Source organism: Sceloporus occidentalis, unplaced genomic scaffold (assembly GCF_023333645.1).
Source record: "Sceloporus occidentalis isolate IW3139 unplaced genomic scaffold, rSceOcc1.0.p SCAF_1, whole genome shotgun sequence".
NCBI lineage: Eukaryota > Metazoa > Chordata > Lepidosauria > Squamata > Phrynosomatidae > Sceloporus > Sceloporus occidentalis.
In genome coordinates this window covers 48141037-48160585 of record NW_028316981.1, presented here as the reverse complement: position 1 = coordinate 48160585, position 19549 = coordinate 48141037, and the positions used below count along the sequence as shown (strand labels likewise).

At 40.8% G+C, this 19549-nt stretch overlaps 1 protein-coding gene across 5 annotated transcripts in view; it reads left to right on the top strand.

Moving 5' to 3' along the window:
• Positions 1-19549, top strand: part of RAD18 (RAD18 E3 ubiquitin protein ligase) — a 185405-nt gene that overhangs the window by 74530 nt on the left and 91326 nt on the right. For all 5 annotated transcript variants that reach the window (XM_089520335.1, XM_089520324.1, XM_089520343.1 and 2 more), the window contains exons 8-9: positions 2346-2422; positions 8221-8281. In XM_089520335.1, the coding sequence (XP_089376461.1) occupies positions 2346-2422; positions 8221-8281 (138 nt within the window). The remainder of the gene's footprint in view (positions 1-2345; positions 2423-8220; positions 8282-19549) is intronic.

The following is a 19549-nucleotide window of genomic DNA, read 5'->3' as shown; positions in this document are numbered from 1 at the left end:
TGGGGTGGGGGGGGGGGCAATGAAAGAGAGGAAGACTGGACACCAGATGGTTAAACTCACTGAGGGAGGATAGGTCTACAGGACCGAAGCAAAGCAGTGGAGGATAGGTGTTGGAGATGTCTCATCCACAGGGGTCGACTCAAGGGTAGCTAACAACACAACAACAACCATGAGGATGTGCATTATCAAATGTGTGACTGTCCATCCATTTCACATGAATTCTCACAGCTGCATGTTTTTGGCAGAGGGAGCCTGGATAGATACAAATTTGCATTGATCCAAAAGTGCAAAAATGCGCAACAGTTCACATAATATACTTAAGTGTAGACCAGCCTAGACTTGGATTGGAATCCTGAGGGCAGGGATAGTCCAATTAGCTATTAGCAAGGTGCTGTGGGAGTCCTTTTGACTGAAGGGTGAGGTCTGAATGTAATAAATAAATAAATAGGAAGCTTCACGTGGGTAATACTTCAGGGTTGAATAAAGTTCTGAGAAGCATTCCTTGTTCTCATAAATCATCCCTTGCCATTCCTATGAAAGACAGCCTTTGAAAAAAAGGGAGTATGAGCATAGCATGGCCCAGACCTCATAAAAAGACAACCAAAATTGAAAGGACAAGCAAAATTGCAATCATAAAAAGAGTGCTTTCTTTAAATGTGGCTTGTGAGTATTGTTTCTGAACTTTCTCTATTGAAGAACATACTTATATTACTAACCACTTGGGCCTTTCCTATCTTCCATCTGTTCACCTTGTGGTTTGGATAGATGCTTCATGGAGTCACTTTTTATCATGTAAACTAGAAAGTCTAATTAAGTTTCTTGATAAAAATAATCAGTCTATCCTCCTGTGCATTCTTGTATTTTATTTTTCTATTTGAACCCATTCACCTTCTCTTATTAAAATCACTTGAGTGCAACAAGTATTTGGTGCTAAAAGCCCAAAGCTCTTATTGCTGCACCACACAATATTTCAAAAATGGGTGAAATATTATTGGGACATGACAGATTTTCTACCTACAGGTATTAAACGAGCTAGTTCTTAGAATCCACATGACCTGATCACTTTGTGATGATTTTGATCCTGAATTAAGCCACCTTATTAAATGCTGTGTAACTGATATTTGGTAGAAGTTTTTGAAGAATGGAGATACAATAGTGCAACTGAGATGACTGGGAGAAAACTGGACACAGAGATACAGTCACATACTCCCTTACACACACATCTTTTTCTCTATCTCTCAAATTAGAGTGACTATAATGCAATGGAATTATCTTTGAGCATATTGTTATGAAACATTTCCATCCATATGAATCATTTGTAGCATTATCTGGTCAGTGCAAAACATTTTAGTAGAAAAAGGCCAGCTTCTTAAGTGGTTCCTGTAACAGCTGCTGCAGTACAAAGCAAGGTGTTTGACAAATAAGAAATGTAACTACTATTTGGAGAAAAGGTGGTGATCCACAGTCCTTTCTGTACTGATTTTCAAAGCTCTTGCAGCATATTTCTGTGCTCAGATCTTTGGGTATTTGAACTTTCAGTGGCTGGTGATGCCATTTGGGATGAGTAGGGAATTGGGCACACAGGGAGCAGAAAACAAGTATATGATGGCCTGCAGATGGGCTGCTATTTCACAGTCCTTGTCTTTCCCTAATAATGTCCCTTTTAACTACATACCTCCTTCTCTCAGGAATCATCTTATCTAATGATAAAAATCCCTGAAGACGGTCTCTTACAGCTTGTTAGAATTACTTCACTTAAATAAGAAAACTAATAAGAACATAAGCTCAATAATGGCATAACCAAAATGTTTGGTATGTAAGGGTGAATGATTGAATAAGATTGTAAGATTGTAAGTTCAGCTACACTTACGACAGATAGATAATTGGATGATCCATATGTATGTATGTATGTTATTTTTTATTTTTTATGTATTAAGTGTTGTTTTAAAATTTAATAAACATTTATTTAAAAAAGAATTACTTCAGTTAAAGACAGGAAAAAAGAATGAAGAATTCTCTCTGGCACATAGCTGTAGCTAGTTATTTTCTTGACCTCTTTCACCAGTTGCAACTGACTTATTATTTCTTGCTCTTTTCAGTTCTCGCTTTAAACAAGCAGTTGAGACATCCTTCCCCTTTCTCTCTCCACTCCTTATTTGTGTCCCCATCTGTTAAAATGGATCTTATTGTAGTTCAGAATGTATTTTCACTTAGGGATCAGTGTTTTTCAGCCCTTACATCTCAACATAAACTATTCAATGTACTCTTAGCCATATTACAGTTGGCTGTAATAAGCCCTCCTATTGTGTTGGACTACTGTTTATGGTGCTTGTTTATTCCAACAGTTGCGGAAATAGTAAAAGAACTGGAAAATATTGAGAAGACTCGAGCACAGCTTGAATCCAGTAAACCTAGGGAAGATGTAAGTTGCCAACCTTTGATTTGAGACTTAGTAAAGTGAAAGAGGCATGTGTCACTCAGTTTAATGAAAATTCTACAGTGTCCTTTTTTTGCAAAGGTGATGGTCAACTGAGAAAGCATGTGGGTAGTTTTTACTTTAAATTTGCTTAGTCTGTTCAGGATGAGGTGATGGCATTTCCATGAATAGAAGAATGTCCCATTAAACACAAGTTTGTCAAGGGCTGCTTAGGAAATGTAGATCTTTGCTTGTCTCATGTTTGTGTGCAAGCATGATAAATTATTATTGTTGTTGTTACTGTTTTTATGTGATTAGTTTGTATCCTGCCTTTCTCCTGATAATGGGACTCAAAACATGTAAAAATATATTGAAAACATTACAAATTAAAACCAAAACAAAAGCATTAAACATAAATGTAAGTTTTAAAAACCGATTAGTTAATGGAGTTTAAACATTAAAAATAGTATAGTATACTAAAACGCTATATGTGAACCTTAAAAAAAACAAGCATTAAAAGCCCAACCCTAATTAGTTGGTAGTGGAACTATTGTAATAAGGGAATTGTTGGATGTTCCCTGTAGCCAGCTTCAATGTACCTCTTCGGGACAATTGAAGTTTCTGAGATAAATGTCAGCATTTTTCTATTTGTCTATGAGACAGTGGCTGCAGAATTTGACACCACTTTAAATGTCATGGCTCAGTCCTGTGAAATTCTGAAAGTTGTAGTTTGTTGGAACACCAGAGCTCTCTGTCAGAAAAGGTGTTACCCCATGGACTAACCTTCCTTCATCCTTGCTCAACTTTTGATATCAATGTAATATTAAAGAGATGTGTTAGGCAGGTAGCCGAGAGGACACCTCCAGTGCAAAAAAACAGCTTTGCCACAAAGGGACATCCATAACCATATTTGGAGATCTTGCTGTCTCAGCATGGGGAAAGCCGGGGCACTTGGCCAAGATAAATCAATTAAGGTTAGAATCAGCATAATCCCTTTATTTTTAGGAGTGATGGTGGGTAATAGACCTTGGACTTACACATGAACAGAAGTCCAAGATTACTTCTCTCTGGACATGAGACTTCTTTGTCCAGAGACATTGGTGGTGACTGTCCAGCCCTTTACAGACTACCACTTTTATTCTTCTCTCCTGGGAGCTTCACCGGAATCCCAAAACTGCTCCAGGAATCATTATGTCCTATAAAAGTGTCTGCCAAAACACCACCAATTTGACCTTGGTTGAGGTCAGATAAACACCCTGTCAGTATCTCCCTTGACTCCTCAGCATTGCTAGATCCACCAGCAGCTGATGAGCCATTTTACTTCACAGAATCCCCATCTCTGCTTCTGGAACTGATACAGTATCACCCTGTGCAGTCATGAAAATCAGTAACTGCTAACACCTTTTATATCATTAGTTCTTTTGTGTGTGTGTTTGTTTGTTTGAAAGTTTATTTTCCCATTTGCTATTATAAATAAAACTCCATTTGGAACTTGCATTCTGGAAGTTCAGTTTTTTGGAACTGTTATACACAGATCTGACCCCTGCTTTTTGTTACCTGAAGTGCTCTTGCAGGTGTCATTTGAGCTAATTAAATTAACTATTTGTATATTGTCTGGAGGGGGTTCCCAGCCTTGGCTCTTATTGATTGTGGGTGCCCTCTTGGGACTCTTGCATTTTGGGTAACATGGGCTAAATGTCTCACAAAACTACAATTCCGAGAATTCCATAGCATTGAGCCATGGCAGTTAAAGTAGTGTCAAACTGGATTATTTCTACAGTGTGGATGCAGCCAGTGTGATGTTTTCTTCAGACAGTTTTCTTGTTTGGGAGGTGATTTTTGTACAAATTGTATAACTAAACTGCAACAGTTGCTGCTTTGTTCAATGGATTTCCTAATTTTCAATTACACTGGATGGATTGTTGTAAATTTTGTATCAGTCTCCCAACCCTCATGGGCTTGCTCTGGTTGTGTGTGTGCTTTGTTTCAAAAAGGGAAAAAAAAAACAGGTTTGCATAGAGGCATGTTGCACAAATTGCAGAAACCTCAGTGGAAAAAAGTGTTTGTGTTCTTATGTTGCAGGCAAGCAGTCTTGTCAGGATGAATAAATTTTTGACACCCTGTCTTGATTTTATTTTTTTATTTAGGTATTTATATCCCGCCCTTCAGCTCTAATGTCTATCAGGGCGGCTTACATTTATTATTATTTTTAACCAGACAGTTCCCTGCCCGCAGGCTTACAATCTAAAAGACACGACACAAAAGGAGAAGGGAATGGTGAGGGGGGAGGGGATCTTGATATGTCAAGATAGCCAGTCTCATTGAGAATGAATAATTTAGCCAGATTCTTTCGCCTCTAATTTGGGTCACTTTTACAAAGCCTGCAGTTTAAGATGCTAAGATTTCTTGTACCTTGGATCAAACATTGAATAGAATAGAGATTGCAATCAAGAGATAAGAAGAAGACTAGGAATGGGAAGGGCAGCCATGAAAAAGCTAGAAAACATCTTAATAAGTAAAGATATGGTCCAGAGCACTAAAGTTAGAACTATCCAAGTTGTGGTATTCCCCAGCACCATGTATGGATGTCAGAGTGGGATAGTGCAACAAGCAGATTAAAAAATTCAACTTATTTGAGATGTGGTTCTGGAAAAGAGCACTGAGGATCCTGTGAACAGCCAAAATAACAAACAAATGGACCTTGAACAGATCAAGCCTGAACTCTCCCTGGAAGCCAAGATGATGAAACTGAGGTTGCCATACTTTGACCACATCATAAGAAGGCATGACTCATTTGAAAATACATTAATAAGTGGAGGGTAGTAGAAAGAGAGGAAGACCACATGTCAGGTGAATAGACTAAATCAGGGAGGTCATGGGGCTGCATCTACAAGACCTAAACAGAGCAGTGGAAGACAGGGAGCCTTGAAGATGTTTCATTGACAGGGTCACCATAGGTTGGGATCAACTCAAGAACAGTTAGTAACACATTTTATGAAAAATAGCATTTAGAAGGTAAGAGTACAACTAATCCTTGATTATATGCTTGAGTATGAACATATGTTCTGGTTCCTTATTAAGATCTTCCATAGAATATGTACATCTGTATGCATTCTTTTGACCATTATTTATTGCACAGCCTCAGAATCCTGCCTCAAGGTTTCACATTTGTCTACGTTGTTATCATGCCTAGCATAGTCATCTCCAATAGCCCTGAAAGAGACTTTTTAAAAACACCTTAAAATTTATGGATGGAGTCTGATAGTAGATGGAACCCAGCAGTTTATTTAACAATACACTTCAGGTTGGACTCTGGCTTGGTAGCCCAGGGCTCCACAATTAAACTAACTTTATATAGAATTCTTACAAAGCTATGACATGGCAGCAAAGGGTGCTCAACAATGGCTCTTTTTCCTCCTGGAGGGAAGTGACCAGTGGGGTCCCACAGGACTCTGTCCTGGGGCCAGTGTTATTCAACATCTTTATCAATGACCTGGATGACAGAATTGGGAGCACACTTATCAAATTTGCAGATGACACCAAATTAGGAGGAATAGTTAATACTCCAGAGGACAGGACCAATATTCAAAATGATCTGAATAGACTAGAAAGCTGGGCCAAAGCTAACAAAATGAAATTCAACACAGAGAAATGTAAGGTACTGCACTTAGAGCAGAAAAATGAAATGCACAGATATAGGATGGGAGACATATTGCTGAATGAAAGTACATGTGAAAGAGATCTAGGAGTCCAAGTAGACCATAAGTTGAACATGAGTCAACAGTGTGATGCGGCAGCTAAAAAGGCCAATGCAATTCTAGGCTGCATCAATAAAAGTATAGTGTCTAGATCAAGAGAAGTAATAGTGCCACTGTATTCTGCTCTGGTCAGGCCCCACCTGGAATATTGTGTCCAGTTCTGGGCACCACAATTCAAAAAGGACATTGAGAAACTGGAGCGTGTCCAGAGGAGGGCGACTAAAATGGTGAAATGTCTGGAAACCTTGCCCTATGAGGAACGACTCAGGGAGCTGGGGATGTTTAGCCTGGAGAAGACAAGGTTAAGAGGTGATATGATAGCCCTGTTTAAATATTTGAAAGGATGTCACATTGAGGAGGGAGCAAGCTTGTTTTCTGCTGCTCCAGAGAACAGGACCCGGAACAATGGATGAAAGCTACAGGAAAAGAGATTCCACCTCAACATTGGGAAGAACTTCCTGACAGTAAGGGCTGTTCGACAGTGGAACAAACTCCCCCGGAGTGTAGTGGAGTCTCCTTCCTTGGAGGTCTTTAAGCAGAGGCTAGATGGCCATCTGTTGGGGATGCTTTGATTTGGATTTCCTGCATGGCAGGGGGTTGGACTGGATGGCCCTTGCGGTCTCTTCCAACTCTATGATTCTATGATTAACAAAGGGTACGACATATATACACACACACCAAAAAGGAGCAACTGCTATTTCCAAACTATGTATGCCACACCATTTTTTTGTATCTAATTTTATGTTGTAGCTGTTTTCCTATCAGCAGTACATTTCAAGATGTTTGGCAACATAGCTCAGAATGTTTTCTACATGGGTAACTTAAACTGAAATCACTTGGAACTTACAGTGGACCCTTCATGCTTTGGGCTGGAGATCCACATACAACCAGCCCTCCTTATCCACAGATTTTTTTATCCATAGATTCAAGCATCCACGGTTTGAAAATACAGTCAGTCCGTATCCATGGATTTTTTTTATCCACGGATTCACGCATCTGCAGCTTGAAAATATTTTTAAAAAGTATAATTCCAAATAGCAGGCTTTGATTTTCCATTTTATATAAGGGACACTGTTTTGCTATGCCATTATATTTAATGGATTTGAGCATCCATGGATTTTATTATTCACGGGGGATCTTGGAACCAAATGCCAGTGGATAATAAGGACCCAGTGTATTCAGAAAAGCATACATTCCAAATAGCAAACCTTAAATTTCCATTTTATATAACAGACACCATTTTGTTAAGCCTTTGGATTGAATGGGACTTGAGCATCCACTGATTTTGTTATCCACAGGGGGTCCTGGAACCAAACCCCAACGGATAACAAGGGTTCACTGTATTTGATTGCTGGTGGATTGCATTGTCTATATTAGTATATGTTTGGCTCCATTGAATAATATGAGGTGTGACTCTCCATGTTTTTTGCCTTCTGGGATGGGGTGAGGGGGTTTGGCTGGAACCAAACCCCCGCTGATGGGGAAGGTCCACTGTACAACATTTCCTTATTCAGTAAAACTGTTATCTTCAACATGGCTCTAACTCTTCTAGGCCTTACAGTCACACCGTGACTTTTCTCCTTTACCACCAGCTTGGTTACTTCCTTTGAGAAATTGAATTCCATGTTTGTCTGGTAAAGTGTGCCACTTAAAATGGGATGGGGGAATATTCTAACGAACATATAAATATAGGCACAAAATGATATGTGTGTGGTTTTATTTTTTAATTCCAAGACATCCATACTTACTGTATCAAAATATTTTTTATCATAAAAAGGTTTGTGTATGTGTCTTGAAATGCGAGCACCTTAGCTTGAACATAGAAAAAATGACTTCTCTTTAATTAATTCAATGAATGTGAAATGCAGCAAGGTTGGTGGAATATGGTAGGAGAGAATTTTGAAATGCAGCTGTCAAAATGGGAACAGTCAGGGAAAGGGACTATTTTTGGGTTTCAAGATAATTATCTCTTAAAATCTTTAGTGTGCAGCTTCATACCTTTAATCTTTTCTTCATTAAAAAGTAATGTTTGTACTCCTATTGCAGAGCATGACATTTACAAAGACCCAGACAGAGAATGAAATAGATGAAATTCATAGCAATTACCGTAAGTAACACAATTATTTCTTTGCATGGGGGGTGGGTGTGGGTGGGGAAGGAAAATCCTCTTCCTCTTTAGAAAATGTACACCTATCAAATGAATTCGTACCAAAATTCTTGCTTCCCATTTTCCACAACCACTATTGTTTTTGAATGCTGTCAGACCAAAGGAAAAGGGGAATAACAGAGTATTAATGGAATTTCGGAGAGCCAAGGCTCGGAAACCCCTTAGACATTTGGCAAACTATTGCAGATCTTCTTAGCAGACAGTAAGACTTATCTGTCTTTGATTGCCAAGAATTGGATGTGTGTGTCATTAAGTCTACACAAGTCTATGGGCCGGAACAGACTGCCTGTTAAAGCCACCTTCCGGGCATCTTGGGAGTACGACATTTACAAGCTGCACGCTCCCAAGCCACCCGGAAGCTGCCCCAGCTGCCCAGATGGGGGAGACTTCAAGATGCTCCAGTGATGCGGCATTTACATGCCACCCACCACCAGAGTACCCAGAAATTGCCCTGGGATTGTGGCAGAGCCACTGAAGGCAGCTCTCCTGGCTCAAATAGGAGTGAATCTTTTCTGCTCCTATTTGGGTCAGGTTCAGGGTGGATTGGAGCCACAGTGTGTGTTTGCCACAGTCCCAATGCTTCTTCGGTGGGGGTGGCTTTAAGCCCCCCCCCCCCCCCGCTTCATGGCTCTCTCTTTCAGTCCTATGTTGAAACAAGTTTGTGAAAAATCTGGATTTTATTTTTTTAGGGTTTACTTACTCAGTGACTGTTGCCCCACTTACACTAGATGTACTGTATGCTCTCCTCAGTCAGTTCCTTCTCTTGAGGTGCAAACCTCAGCTTGACATTATATTCAGACTATTGACTAATGCCTTTCATTTTTCTTCTGAACTAAAATAGCAAACTGCAGTGTGATGCTGGCTTAGTTTGGAGGGCAGGCAGAAACCATAGTTCACAGTTTGGATGCATCACTATGGTTTGTAGTAATGAGGAAGTAACTTGGGTCCCCTTTTGGAAGAAAGCATATATATAAAAATAAATAAATAAAGTATGTCTGTGTCTATGTTTGTATGTGTTTAACCCAATGTGAAAAAAGTGGTGTGAAAGTACTAGAAGTAATTTAAACAGATATATAGACAATATGCTTCAGTCAAGATCATGGAAGATGGAAGTCTCCAGTAGTAATTTCCACATATACAGTAGCAAGGGAGGGGAAAAAAAGAATCACACAACTGAACTACTAGCTGACAGTTTTTATTGAGACGCTATTGAGGGTTTGATCAGAAAACATCTTTCCTTTTCTTATCAAAAGATTAACCAATTAAAGTGGCTCTTAAGCTCACATCTGTTTCCAGTAACTTCATTCCAAATTGAAGTGGCCTGCTTGATAGTCACATTTATAGTTTTGGGGTAGTTAGTCCCTATTTGGATCTAATTTCAGTTGCTCGTTCCAATTCATATTGACTCGCTGAAACAATAGGACTTTATAGAATAACACACACACAAACACATATATATTCTTGATTCACAATTTAGGACTAACAATTAGATTTAGGCCTTTTTCATTAGGAGTAATGGTCCAAAACATACTGCAGCAATAATGTAGTTTTAGATTGCTTTAATTGCCCTGGCTTAATGCTAGGGAATTCTGGGGACTACAGTTTTGGGAGACATTTAGCTTTCTCTGTCAGAGACCTTGGGTGCCACAATAAATGACAATTTTCAGGATTCCTTAGCACTGAGCCAGGAGATTATTTATGCAGTGTGTTTTGGACCAATGTCAACAGCATCTTTTATAAAACTGAAAATTGAATTGAAAAGTTGCTATTCATACAGAGTTGGCACTTGCAGCCTGCAAAGTTATTTCTATACATGTCAGTTAGGACTGGGGAATATGTAGTATTCCAGATGTTGGATTGCATCTCTCATTAGTTCAATCCAGGTTGGCCACTGTTGAGGAGGAGCTGAGTAACAATGCGTTGCCTTGATGTAGCTGTTGCCTCTTAACTGAAGTGAACACTGAAATGATATTACACTGCAGTACTCTTGTGTTGCATTGTCATCTAAATGTGAAGTGGGGGCTGTGCTAAGTACAGTATCGGGGCAATATCTGGCCTGCTGACAATGAGAATGGAGCAATTCCTCCCTCAGTATTGATTCTGGATAGGACTGTGATAGGTTTAAGATATTTAATAGCCGCAAGACTTTACATATTACAGGAGGGAGGTGAGTAAATATCAAAAGAAGGGTTGGTGACCTTCAGTGGTGACCAATTTTCTGCCCTAGGACCCCCCCCCCCCAGGTGCCACAGTGGCTGCCTAAAAAGTGCTCCCAGAGTTGGGGAGTTGGTCTACTTCTAGTATTGAAAAACAGGGTTTCATTTACGTCAGAAGCTACTGCAAATTACTGCTCTTGGGACTTCCAGACTTCCAACTCAACTATTTTAGTTAGAAGGACAGATCAAGGGAGTCTGGGGGCTTGTTATTGTTGTGTGCCTTCAAATAATTTCCGACTTAACAGCAGCCCTAACGGAAACCTATCATGGGGTTTTCTTGGCAAGATTTGGTAAGTCAAAGTTTGCCATTGTCTTCTCCTGAGTCTGCGACTTGCCTAAGGTTTCCCAGTAGGTTTCATTGCCAAGCAGAGAATTGAACCCTGGTCTCCAGAGTCATAGTCCAACAATCAAACCATCTGTCATGCCTGTCTGAGGGCTTAGGGACTGCAAAAAGATCCTTGGAGAGTCACATTTTGCTCACCGATCTAGAATGTCTAAAATTGTGTTTGAAAAGGAAAGGATTGTGCTATGAAGACATGGAAAGAGATTTGTCTGAGGATTATTTATTTATTTATTTGACTGTTGTTCTCAGTACAATCAAGAAGCTATTTTATGTGAAGCCAGATTTTCATAGAAGTACCTTCTTTGGCTTGTAAGCTAGTTGGAGATATGCTCCAATAGTAGGATGTTTGCTAAACTCTGCAGTGGTTGCTTGAGCATGTATAGTATCTCAAGAGAGTGGAAAGAACAGATTTTCCTATTTCTGTGATTCTGGCTTAAAATGGTCTTGTATATTCATATTCATTTAGAATAATTTTTCAGTGCTTGACATCATGAAGCTCACGCTATACTGCACACATAAAGTTGAGCTTTCCGCAGATAATTTCTTTAAGCCTATCAATGCTTTTTTACATATGTATTTTATATTTAAAAATCCAAGGGATTTTAGACACATATTTGTGAGGTTTGAAGTACAGATTGCCCATAATAAATCCATTAGAAATCTTCTTGAAAACAAAACTGTAGAATTGAATCCAAATAGATCTTACTCATTTACCAGGGTTAATTTGAGATGATGGGCTCATTTTAAAGACTTTCTGCTTGTACGCTTTCTGGTACACTTTCTTGACAGAAATTGATTGATTTTCCCCTAATGTAAAGTTACAAAGTAAATAACAGAGCAATTGTGGTTTGCTTGTTGTATTGGCTAGCATTTCCTAATTTGCATTATTCAAAATTTGTCTAATTATCAGGAAGAAAGAACTTGGGGCAACAAATGGAATGATTCCTAAACACATTGAGGGGTTATCTTTCTCATTTTCCAAAAAGAAGAAGAAATAAGAATGATGCATATTGTTTTGTGAATGTACAGATATTTATTATCGTTGTTCTTGCTCTTGGAAAAAAAGTGCATTACTACTGAAGATGTTCTGTATAGGTGAACATTCTTCACTAACTGGCTACAGAAATTATGAGACTTGATGGTTAAGCAACCATAGGCCAACAGCCGTATAAGAAAAGTGTGGTTACATTGGTTGAATAGCACTCTTTTTAATGAAATATCTGTATAAACCAGGGGTTGGCAAAATGTGGCTTGTGGACTGTTTTCCAACCTCACCTCCCATATCCTCAAGAATCCTGATTCTACCCAATTCAGTTTTGAAGCCTAAATGAACGAAGTTGAACCAAAAAACATCATTGCCAGAAGATCCCTTTGTTTCCTCTTGCATCTCTGAAACACAGTATGAAGTCATATACCAACTAATGCACCTCTGCCATCCCCCTCCTGCTTAGAGACATTGAGGGCCAGCAACAGCATATCAGTGTTCTCTGCTTCTGTGCTTGCCATCTGTTAAGAGTGCAGAGTGCCCAAATGCCACATAGAGAAATCAGTGTGCTACCACACTTCCTCATCAGTTCAGAGCCAAATGAGGGAACACAGAGGTTGATTTTTTTCTCTGTTTGTTTACATCAGATGCAGAGCTCACATAAATTATATGTTTTGGCTCATTTGGGGGTCTAGGAAGGGGATGGCAGTGATCTCTTCCCATCTGTATCATTGGTACTGGAGAAAACATTCATCTTGCATACTTTCTTGAGCCTAACAAAGTCTTTGCCATGGCAAGGCCGACAGGTGAGATTCTTGAACCTTGTCTATTGCCATTTGGAACTCAGTGCAATCTGTATGCCTTTAGAGGAATTGTTAGCTATTGATGATTTTTGTTTGGTCTGTAATGACAAGAAAATGATTTGGAAGAGCCCTCTCTGCAGTAGTTGCAATGAAATTCTATCATAGTTGCAGTTTTATAAACTGTATTTATTTATCACTTCTCAGTTATTTATCATTTCTCAAAATTAACTAAACTGTTACTATTAATTAATTTAGAAAACATTTGCATATGTAAGACACTGGCCTGTGACACATAACACATCTACGTCCTTGTCCTGTCAACACCCAGCCACCAGCCAATGCTTGAACTGTGTAATAGTTCCCCACTATTCAGTGAGGCCAAACCCAGCAAATATAAAAGGAACTAAAAGTAACCACAAAACAAGTAAAATTTTATCTTGCTAAATTGCCATTGTATACCTTACCTATTGAGGAAGGAACTCGGTTACAAGTAGGAGACTCTTCATTTCCAACTAGTTTCTTCTAGACATTTGTATTTGGATATTGTCCCAGTTTGTCCCAAACATTGCTGAGCTTTTTATTTTCCTGCAAACCACAAACAAAATGCTTTGTCATTGCTTCCATACAAATAAACACTTAAAGCCCATTTTCTTATTGAGATGGTCAATTGCAACAAAATATTTTGTTGAATTTTGTCCCCTGACATGAGCAGATACTTGAGCTGCAACTATGTCCTTTACTTTCTCCTCGGCTAACTACAAATGGTTGTACTATTAAATGATTATTTGACAATTTAAAACCTCAGTTTGAAAAATGCATTTATTCTGTTGGCTTTTTTCTGTTTGGCTGTTTTTCACACTGTTTGACCGTTGTCAAGTACTAACAAAAGGTATTTACAGCTATATTTAATTCCAAAATACATTCTTTCTCTAAAGAGTAGAACATACCTACGGTACTTAGAGATCACATAATGCTTATTTCCCCTGCCTTTTGGGGGAAAAAATCCCTCTGAAAGAGGTTGAAGATGTGCCTCTGGAAAACCCTCTCTGAACAAATTCTAAGGAAACCCCATTAAAAATTCACATAAGGCCATAAGTCAGAAATGACTTGAAGATGCATGGCAACATTGTTTTCATTGCTGGTAATCCATATTTTGGCTTTAGGAGACTGAGAAAGACATATGCCACCATTACCAAGTGTACTAAACCAGGAATGAGAGAAACTATAGAATACAGTTATTTGGTATGTTTATACATCATTCTAAATTACTGTTTGTGTTAGCCATGGCTTGTTTAATGAACAAGATGCATGGAAGGAGACCAGGCAAACGGTAGCGTGTCTTCACCTTTTTGTGTCTTCTTTCTCTGAATTCCTTTCTATTACCTTCTGTTTCACAGTGGGCAGCTGGGAAAACAGGCTAGGAACAAAGTCCCCTTTACAGGTATAGTAGTCACAGCTAGCCATGATTTCAGTTAGCCAGCATTCATAAGCTAGCAGCAAATCATGTGTTTGTATTGTGGTTTGTGGCTGGGTTACTCAATTGTAGTTGTTAGCTGGGTTAGAGCTTGCTGTGTTCATTCTGTGGACTAAATATAACAAACAGTGATTGAATACAGCTTTTGTTCATTTCGGCAGGGCTGTCATGGATGGCATGACCTTAAGGTAATAAGGGTTAGAAAGGAATGTTCTGGCACTGTTTGTAAAGGTCCATTAAAAGGGCCATGCTGTTGCAGTCTATCACAAGACTGACTTAATGTCTTCCAGTGTGGAGTGCATTTGTTCTAGCTGCAGATTTGATCCATAGTTCAGTTACTTCCTCTGCATCTTGAATTGGGCAGATTGCTTCTCTTCACTATTACAGCATGCCAAGTTCTCCTTCTTCCTCTCACCTTCATGGCTGAAATTGGAAGCATGTTAGGATTGAAAATAACAAATGTCTTGGCTTTGGCTTGTATTTTCAGGGTAGACATCTGAGGATTCAGTTGTGGTTAAAATTCTCTTGATTTATAGTCTGATTTGATTTTTTATACATGGTTTAGATCTATGCATTTCAGACCTAGACATAATTTTTATTGGTGCAAGATTGTTATCAAAAGTATATATAATTGTTTTTCCAGAGAGTAAATAGTATTTTTTTTTAAAAAAAAATCTGTTGGGAGCAATATAAGAATACAACTGTATAAATAAAATAATGGCTTTCTGAAACAACATTTACAATGTTTTCTTCTGTTTATTGCTCAAAATGATTCCATTTCCTTTTTTCACTTTTTTGTTCACATAAAGTGAATGTTGAATAGTAGGAAATGGAGGTGAAATGGGAGAGATTTAATGTCATCAGGTAAGATTCCTTTTGATTTGGCAGGGAGCGTGTGCTCTCTTGTTTTTATTGATGACTGAAATTGTGAGATGTCTGCCAGGGATGTTATTTTTTACTTTCTGCATAATGGTAGGTCATTGTCTATCTTCACTGCATCATGTAGCTAGAAAATACTTAGGGACCAATACTTCACATATGAGCAAGAAATCTATTCTGGTTTTGAATGTACAATATTTGTAACACTGGGGTTTTTTTAAGAATTTGCTTAGTGGTGTCCTATCCTTTCTTCCAAAGAGCCCAGGGTGGCCAATATACTGAATTAAAAACAATAACAATAAAGATATATAGTAAAATATCAGTGAAACTACCAGCAGCTAAGGAAATGGAGCACTTACCCTGAGGGTTTTCACAAATAAGTGCAATTGCAATTTAAATGGCTACAGCAAGAGGAATAACTGGAAGATTCCATGCCATTGGCTTTGTATGGTTGCCTTACAGGCCATACTTCACAAGAGTTTTCTAGCACAGCCTCCCCACCATATTTAAAATCCCTGATTTGTCAATATTCTCAAAGGCAGTCCCTGAAGTATTCGGATTCTGTGCTCATTTAGGCTTTGTTTACTGAATAATGCCACCATGAATTGGGCCAGGTAGCCTTCTGCTATCTAGTGCAGAGTTTTTAAAACTGGTATGATACAATTACATGTCACCTCCCCTGTCAGCACTCATCACAAAGGCAGCAACCACTTGCAACTCTGAACTGTCTTTAAGGGATGCCCCACATAGAGAGCATTGCAGCAATCCAATTAGGTAGTGTATAAGGGCATGGATTCTCCAGGTAGAGCTTCAGTGGGTAAACAAGCACATTATACCTTGCCATTGAGGTCATCTGAACCATCAGTGAAATCTTTAAATGGAGTATTCTCATGCTAAATAACCACGCCATCAAAGGAGTATAACTCCCCCCAAAATTTCTGGATGGGGAACTTTGCCTGTCCACAGACCTCTCAGTTTCATGTTGTTAGCTGTTACTCAACCCACTACTAATTACTAATACAGCATGTCTTGACCCAGCTGGAATAGAGAAATATATAGCTTTTGTGTCATCTACACCTTGGTGGCATTATGCTTCAAATCCCCAGGTGATGTCTCATCTTTACTTTCATACAGATGTTGAGTAGCGTGGGAGACACACAGTGAAGACTTATAGGATCTCACAAGGGCGGTTTACAGGCCGCCCTTTTGGGGCGGCCTGTTCCCGCCCCTTTCCCCGCCGGATCAGGGCCTCAGCTGCCACAGCGGCACCCTCTGAGGCCCTGATCCACCGCTTTCCAGGCTGCGGGGAAGCGGCAAAAGGTCGCTTCCCCGCGGCCTGGAAAGGGATGTCCTTGAGACTTCATGCCCCAAGGACACCTGACAGCGGCAGGGACGAAATGAAAGGGGCCACTCTCATTTGTGTTGCGGGCACAGCCATGTAAAGGCTGCGCCCAGCAACACAAACCTGGAAGGAGCTCCGTTTCGGAGCTCCTTCTGGTGCTGCAGAAAGGGCGCCCCAAGCGCCCTCGCACAGCACCAGGACGTCACTTCCGTGCCGCTCCATTTGGAGATGGCGCGGTCGTGATGTCCCAATGGTGGCGCCCATGTAGCATGGGCGCCACCATTTTGTACATACTAGGTACGTACTAGGGTTAGGGAGTCTGGAAAGGACGCCCTTTCCTAACCCTAATACGTACCTAGTACGTACTTTTTGCCCATCTGAAACGGGCCAAGCACAACTATCATAGAGCTGAGCCTGTCTCTGAGTGATACCTATGTTCTGGCTTTTTAGTGCAATCTTGCAAATAGGAATGGAATGTATTACATTGCCACCTACTTCCAACTCACTAAGCTGTTCCAGGATCATATCAGGTTCAAGAGCTTGGAATTCCATAATGAGATCAATGAGAATCAACATGGAAGCACTTTTTCGTCTTTAGTAGGAATTATGTCTCTATTCTTGGAGTACAACAACTTAAGCTACTTCTACAAACCAACACCAGATAGCACTCTGAAATCTTATGCTAGGCTTACAAGATATGTCCTTCTTCAGAAACTCAGAAATATAAATATTTTGATCAACAACAGCAGGAACAAGTAAAACCTCAGCAACGTTAAAGTATTGAGTGCTCTAGTTTTACAATTGCAGCTAACCAGTCATTATGTTTTCCATGATAGTTCATTTGATTCATTCCCTCCTTCTTGAATACACATAGTATTATGTGGCCACTACAGAATCCTTTTTGGTTAGTTTTTAGAACTTCCCCATTTTTATACTTCTCAATCATTCTCAGTGCCCCCCTTATTAGCTACAGCTCTGTTAGTTTCCACCAGTGGAATTTAATGCTTTGCATTTATATAGTGTTCTTTGAATATTTTGAGTGAGTACCTGCATATACCTCCTTATCTTCTCTCCTCTCTTGGGGTTGCAAGGAAGGGATCAGAAGCAATTGCTTCTGTTTTATATTTATTTCACTTTAGTACAGTGGTCCCCCGGGTTACGAAATTAATTCGTTCCGCGGTTAATTTCGTAACCCGAAAACCTTCGTAACCCGAATTGCCATAGGCGCTAATAGAAAAAAAGCCGCGGCTCCGCCGCGGCTCCATTTGAAACAGCGCCGGGGTTTTTTCGTAACCCGAAAAAACCTTCGTAAGCCGAAGCAATAAATCCCTATGGGATTTATTCGTATCCCGAAAATTTCGTACCCCGGGTAATTCGTATCCCGGGGTACCACTGTATGTTATCCAAATCTTAATCTCTTATCATGGTTCATGAAATCTTGTTTCTACTAATTATAGTTAACATCAGCTGTAGTTTTTCAGGTGTATATAATATGTCATTCTGTATTTAATCAGGTTGGAGGCAAAAGTTTTCAAACTTTTTCTTATAGCTTCATCCAGGATGGAGGGTGGCTGAGAAAGCCTAGGGACAGATTAACACAGTGATGGTGAACATTTAGAGACCAAGTGCCCAAACTCAGTGGCGTTCCTGCACCAGGTGTCAACTGGTGCTGGGGGTGGTCATCCAGGGGCATGGGATTTTGAGGGGAAAAACATGCAAGGAAAAAATAGAGGACCTGATCAAATAAAAGCTAAAAACAAAAAGGAAAGAAAGAAGCCACTCATAAATATTAAATCCATCCTTCTCAGCCCTGCTCAAAATGGAAAACCGTTTGGAATCCATCCTGGACACGAGGTTAAAATAGAGGACAGATTATGAAAAGGAGGAGGACCATATCTGGTCACCCTGAGCTAAAAATACCCCCCTCCCCCCACAACACATGACTCTTTCCAGGATGGAGAGCTGCCTGGTTCACCAGACAGCTTTCTGTCCTGGAAAGGGTTGGAGCAGCAGTTCTCAACCTGTGGGTCGTGACCCTTTTGGGGGTCAAACAACCCTTTCTTCTTCGTGGTCTCTGCGAATCATACAAATGGGTTTTACTGCGCCTGCGCAGTGCTGCTCGGAACCTACTGGAATCACTGGGCAAAGTTTACTTTGCAACATATAGAAACTTTTTAGCGGTAACTCCGCCCACCCGTTATAAGGCCCCTGCCTTCCCGCTCTTTCCCCAGTTCCTTTTTTCCGCCGCGCTAGCTGCTTCAAGGAACTTCGCTCGCTTCACTAGCTCTTTGGAATCACTTCAATCCCGACCTCGGACCGTTCTTTGACTACTCTTTGTCTCCTGCCCCTGGAAACTTCAGACTTTCGGACTGTTGACCTCGCTTTGAATTCTCCTCTGGTTTTGACGACTTCGGAAATGCCTGCACCTTTCAAGAAGTGTGACGTTTGCGGGGGCAAGGTGCCCGTCCAGGACCCGCACTCCTCCTGCCTGTTGTGCCTTGGCAAGGACCATGATGCCAAGGCTTGCCCGCTTTGCAAGTCCCTCTCGGCGCAAGCCCGGAAAAACCGTGAGTCCCGGCTCACTTCGGCCATCGCCCTGGGCAAGGTACAGGAGGGAGGTCCCCGCTCGTCATCCGTTCCACCTTCCGTGCCGCCCGCTTCATCCTCCAGGGCCAGCATGTCCAGTGTGACATCTATCAGGGCCAGCGTGTCCAGCGTGGTGTCTGTCCCGGCCGGGACAGTGGCCCCCACCACCTCCGATGTGGCCCGTGGCTCGAAACCGCCCAGCGCCCCCGACGAACCCTCCAAGCGCCCCCATAAGTCATCGGGGACTGAGGGTCTCAAGCCGAAACTGAAATCCGGGAGGAAACAGGACGGCTCGCTCACGAGGGAACGGACTGGGGCGGAGGTCCGGCTCGCTTCGCCTTCATCCTCCAAGGCGTCCAAGGCATCCTGACACGCCTCCAAGCCAAGGGAGCCGGCTTCGTCTTCGGGAGCGACGGCCGATAGGGCTAGGTCTCCAAAGCCCTCCTCGTCTGGAGCAGCCGCTGTCCTCTTGGACCTTCCGGAGAACCCCTTCTTCCCGCCAGAAGAGACCCCGAGATCGGGAAAGAAGAGGCACCACAAGGAGGCTGACCGGGACCCTGCGCCCAAAAAGTCCAAGCGG